The 6,336-nt window shown below is 32.1% G+C and overlaps 1 protein-coding gene across 1 annotated transcript in view; it reads right to left on the reverse strand.

The window, feature by feature from the left end:
* Positions 1-376: 376 nt before the first annotated feature.
* LOC108686205 overlaps positions 377-6,336 on the reverse strand; it is a 7,549-nt gene continuing 1,589 nt past the window's right edge. The window contains exons 2-3 of the mRNA XM_018191365.1: positions 1,031-1,249; positions 377-705 (exon numbers count right to left, since the gene is read on the reverse strand). Of these exons, the coding sequence (XP_018046854.1) occupies positions 524-705; positions 1,031-1,249 (401 nt within the window). The 3' untranslated portion in view covers positions 377-523. The remainder of the gene's footprint in view (positions 706-1,030; positions 1,250-6,336) is intronic.

A 6,336-nucleotide genomic window follows, 5' to 3' on the forward strand; every position in this document is an offset into this window, starting at 1 on the left:
GCTGCGTTCAACAGAACATTTATTTTGCAACTGTTGAAAGTTTTCTTCGTGCTGATTGGATTATACTTTTAAACCTAGAAGAATGATCCCTCTCAGTAGATAATCATAGAACGGTTGTAAAACTGTATTCTGCTGAACGCAGCCAATCTATCTTCGAATTAATGATAAAAGCATAATTACTCGCGCGAGTGCATCTTTACATTTGGCCTCGTAATTCATTTTCTTCTCCCGCCTCTTGTGCACTTAGTAGATATACTTCCCTGCTGATAGTTGCACGGAATTACGTGGTAACGATTCCTAAAGGAATCAAAACAAGCGTCACCAACCGAATATATATATATGTGTGTGTGTGTGTGTGTGTGTGTGTGTGTGTATTCCCGTATCCAAAGTCCACACTACAGCCTCGTAACTATGTACGTTCTATCAACACACAAGCATACACTGCACCTATTCAAGTTTGATCGTTTGGTACGCGCGGCCTGTGCATATCTCTATAATTCTCTCTTACATTTTATTTATCATTTTACGCTATCGGTGGATCGTCGTCATCATCGTCGTCTCTCGTGACTATGACATTGCCGTAACGATTGTGACGATACTGCCGAAATCGTTGTAGCCATTTGTATCGTCTCGCACCGAAGTACAGTAGTACACCGACTACTATAAGGAAGGTGGGTATTAGCAGACCGGCGGCTACAGAGCTACCTAAATCAAATTGCACAACATTGATAGAAAATTTAGTTGTTGCCATTAGCTAGACTGATTTTCAAGGTCGTTTTTTCTTCCTATTGCTTCTTTGTCGTATATTAATAAATGAATAATAGGCAAGTTAAACAGTATTATCTAATTATGAGTTAAGACACTCATAAGGTGAGCGTAAGGCTGATTATATACATTCGAATATTGGATCTTATATTCAAAAAATGATAAAAGCGATTGTTAGAAGAACCAGTGTGCCTATTTTTTTTTCATGATAAAGCTTACGATGAAGAATAAACATTCAGCGGATTACTTCCCGGTGTACACATACCTCCTGACTCGGACCTCTGCTCTGGCTTGAGGGTAGTAACGTTTGTCATCGTGGATGTTGATGTCCTAATGCATTCACCATCAACAAAATAAAAATCTCGTTGACACTCGCACATCGGTTTGCCATTGTTGGTTACACGGCACCTCTGATTTTTACCGCATTGCTCGGTGAGATCCGAAGTATTACACGGTTTCAATGTGTGTGCACCGTCGTTGCTCTCTGAAAAGAATCAATACTTTAGTAGTAAATGAATCATCGAGTCGATCTAGAACGTCCAGCATTCTTTCAACTTGCATTCAGTAAACTCGCCAGATTTCCACTTAATATTGCAACGCATTGCTATAAGCATCGAACGAAACAAAACAAATATTATTTTTAATAATTAAAAACAAAATATTATTTTTGAAGGGACATTTATATGGAATATTTATAAAAACTTACAGATATTTGAAAAAATAATCACATTTATTGTTGAATATTTATGAATATTATACTCTGTAATATATTAGTATGACAACATTGATATATCAGCGATATTAAAAATAGCTCGAAAAATAAATATTTGCTCAGAAAGCAACAAAGATATTACAAAAAGATAATAACTAATAGCACGAGTAGTCATGTTTAAATTGGACATAATCCAATAAAATTTCTGCTGATCTAGTCAACTAAAAATATTTGCTGCCATTGTCTGATGGAACAATAAGAAATTCGCTTCACTTCGCTCGTTCGCTGCTAAAATAATGCTAATTCAATTTATAATCATATTAAAGCAACATAAATAATATTCAAATATTCTATATCATTTCAAAATTATAATTGTTAAGATAACACTTAAATTTTAAATTTCCAATTATAAACGTGACAAACAATTTTGTGATAACAAATAAACAGGAAAAGAAAGTGAGACTTAAATCACATATTCTATTATTATACAGATGACTCTCTGAGAATTCTAAAACAATTAATCATGCCATCTATAAAAATAATCATTGTTTCAGAACACAATAAAATGTTATAAATAAATTCTGCATTAAATAAAGAGATTTCATGAATTAAATGTCATTCGAAAGCTTTGTTCGAGACTGTCTGCAATCTTGAAGAGATAAAGTCACATAATTCAAGACAATACAACATGTACATCATATAAATATAAATCGATGATTACGTGCCTCATGTGAGACTTAATCGAATGCGCTACGTTTCTTATCCGTCTCGTTATCACCGTCGAACAATTCATTATCTCAGAACAGAAGACACAAAGAGACACGAGGATGAATGGCATTTTCGTAACTCCATCGAGCCCGCGTGACGCATGATTGGCTGAATCAGTTAATAGAGATGAATTCGTTTTATCAACAGCATATATGAGGGGTTAACCGCACTGAGGCTGAGTCAAGCGTATTATGAGACTTATTTTTGATTTAAATAGCTGTTGTACTAATAGACGTTCTATTAATTCTATACGTCCTACGTGGCTTCTCTCGTTGAAACATCACGGAAATGTACACGTCATTATATAAATTGTCGTGTGTAGTAATAAAGAATAACATTGTGTTCATCATAAAGAAAATTTTACATTGAAAAAAAATTTCTCATATATCAAGATTTTACCTTCGGGAATAAAATTAACATTACGCATCTCTACTGTACGATTTTACAATTTACATCAACAATTTATGTCCCGATCGTAAAGCGCGTTGAATATAATCACGTAATTCAGACCGGCAGAATGCTGTCGGTGTAAAATTTCAACGGTTTCAGTGTTTCAAGATATCATATTCGATCCATTTATTACGTTCTCGTGGCATACAATACGGATCACTTTTCCGCGATAACGTCATAAAATCGGATCGTTCAAGTGAACAAAGAGTCTGTTCATCTTCACTTTCATGAAGTCTCACAGCAGGCAATCTGCCGTTAAATCGTATCAGAATCGAAGGAGAATTCCATTCAAAAGGACATTCCTATCGTGAGTTAAGATTACACTTGGACTTATATAACTATCTTTTTTCTCGATAATATAAAATCAAAACGATATCTGAGAAGAGAACAGAAGATATAAGCATTGCGAATAAACAATTACACAGCAGGAATGATTTTACTAGTGTCTACAAATATGAATATCAAATCAAACTTTAGATACAAATCTAAAAATAATTAATAATAATAATAACAATAATAATAATAATAATTTTATCCAATGCAAATAATAAAGAGACATATCGAATAACATATACATATATATTGTATAAAGACGAGGCTAAATGCTGATTTAATTCCCTGAATAATATATTCATCAGTATAATTAATAAATAAATTAATAAACAGTAAGCAGAAGGTACAAATATCTGCATGTATAAATTATACATTTTGAAAATGAAGAATTAAGCAGAAAAAAATTTTGGATTATTGAGATAATTATATAAGTACGATCAAACTGGTTACTGAAATTGTTAGAAGGTTAAAAATTTTTTGCGGTGTTGTTAACGTTTTAAATGTTCTACATAATTATTTTGATAATAATAAAATTATTTTCATATCTAGATCTAAATAAATAAAAATATTGCTCGTTACATAAAAAATGCAGCATTAAATTAACAAAAAGAAGAACTGTGACATTTGCCGATATTTATAGTATATACACAGCTGTGTATATACTATAGTATCTTGAATTATTGAAAAACATTGCAATCAATGAAATATTCTGATAACAACGACGCGAAAGCGATGCAATTCCGTAAACTTATCTGTGAATAAAAAAGATATGTAATCAGCTGTTATCGTAACCGTCATTTTTAAATAATATCGATTGATATGGCAAAAGAATATGCTAAAAACGTAATAAAAAGTATTATATAAGTAGAGCAGGTCCCGACATAGATTCAATATTCTCGGAGTAAAAACTTACATTATACTCATAAAACTAAATGTTACTCGAAAAGAAAGCTACAGGAATATACTCTTCGCGTGTCTTCACTCAATTTCGCGTCGACTATCCAATTTCATCCGACCGAATTTCGCCACGTAAACGCGAATTCACCGAAAGATTTCACGCATGCATATCTCTTGCCGATTCTTTTTGTTTATTATGTATGAACCGAAAGAATATATATCCGCGTAAGTCTTCTCTTGGATTTTTCTGAAGTGTACTTTATACATAGAATATCCTTTTAAGAAAATTGGTTAGGAAAGAAGATAGAAAAAGATATCAAAGGAATGCATAAAATGTTGATATATCGAGACATTGGTATCGCCAAGTAAACTTGTTTTCGACCCACGATTGTATACAAGGTGTTCCATTTTATTAACTCTGTATATTATTTCATTATCGTACAAATGGACGGACGATCCGCCACGTGCAATACACGTGTAACTTTCAAATAAACAAATATGCAATGAAAGTACGAGCGAAGTAGGCGGAGGTAATCGCGCGTTTTCTCGCCCACTGAGGATGCTAAAATACGCTCCGGAACGATATTCATGAGATATTCACATGCGAATACCATTCTGCCGGTTTTCTTTTCGACGAATTCTTCGCGCGTGCGTGCTTATATAACCTGCCGGTTATTTAAATTAATATGGAGCCATTTCAACGGTGAAACGGCATGAAACTTGTAGGATGATCATCGAGTCGCCTCGTTTTCATCCATGGTACGGTATGATCATAGATATACGACCAATAAAAACAGACAGCGGATGAAACAACGTCAAACATCCACGTTGTTAAAACCAATTACGACAGATATGTGTGACTGCGTACCGATAAATCGTCGTAGATCGGAAAATCTCTACGTGGCGAAAATAGTTTTCTAAGATAAACAGATCTCGTCATCGGTATTAGATATGTTCGTCTTTAAAGAAATAGATGGAATGGCAACAAATATTCCACATATAGTTTTCTTTAAAATCTTGTCTATAAAAGGAAAATAAAATATTTTTCTCAGAGATATCCCAGAAGTTTTAAAGTTCATTATTTTTACTTCATTTATCTTATAATTCCTGAAAAAGAAGTTTAATGATAGCTGCTGAGTGTTTAGTAAAATGCCAATGAAGTTTAAATGTTTTGTATAACCAAAAATATTTAGGGAAAATAAAAATTATTGGTTATATTAATCAAATATTTAATTGACGTCATTTCACTAAACATTTGGGAGCTATTATTAAACTCTTTTTCAATAATGTTAACATAATATACAATATAATATACAAGTAAAATAACGTAAAATTCAAATAAAAAATGCAGAATTAAACAATAAGTTGAAAACAAAGACTTAAAAGATTACGAATCAACTAATAAAACGGAATTATGGATTAAAGCATTCTTTAATAATATATTCTTTAATAATAAATTTAACATTCTTTAATAATAAATTAACACACATTGAAACTTAAATGTACTAAATAAACATGAGATTATAATATTAGATCAAAATGTGAAATTATAATTAGATTTGAAATTATAATTAGGTTCTTAATACATGAATTTTGTATTAATTTAGCATTAAAAACCTTGCTCGTAACTTTTTGTTTCTTATTATTATAATTGATTTATAAAATGAAATTGTTTGGGATGTTCTTGAATACCCGACTTATCACTCGTATATTCATCATGTATCTTTAAATCTATCTACTTAAAGATTAAAAATATAGAAATTCAAAAATGCTATTTCTTTCAGGAAGGATTTAGAAAAAACGTTGGCAGTAAAAAACCATGTGACCTATACTTTCCAAAACTTTCGAAGTGAATCTTACTCTAAAGAGTAAAAGGAACCTAACTTTTAAAGATTGAAACTTGAACTACTCTTTTTCAAGATTAGCTCAATTTTCATTCTTTAGAGTAATTTCCCTTCCAAAGAATTTAGAGAGTTCATATATAAGAGATAAAAATATCCAGCAGAAATTAATAACAAAAAGCACGCAATTCAATATTGCAACGTAATAAACTGACAAGACATCAAATTACCAAACTAATTGCGTCACGGTTCGATTTCTACCCCGAAGCAATCGACGATTATGTCACGCAATAAAAAAAAAAGGAAGTACATCGGTATGGATGCACAGGTCCATAAATCCGCGGTGAAATAAAAAATATATCCTTAAAGAGACATATTTATCGCAAATGAATTCCTCGTGCGCGCTTTGACGTCGTAATTATCAGGAAAAAAACGAAGCCCTAGCAACTAAGCATTTCAAATTCGCTTTCGCAATAAACTGAATGCAACGTAAAAATGCAAGAGACGATAAATCAGCAAGCGAAGGAAAATACTTTGATGGAGACATCGAGACGCGAGGCACACATATAT

Source organism: Atta colombica, unplaced genomic scaffold (assembly GCF_001594045.1).
Source record: "Atta colombica isolate Treedump-2 unplaced genomic scaffold, Acol1.0 scaffold166, whole genome shotgun sequence".
NCBI classification, from domain to species: domain Eukaryota; kingdom Metazoa; phylum Arthropoda; class Insecta; order Hymenoptera; family Formicidae; genus Atta; species Atta colombica.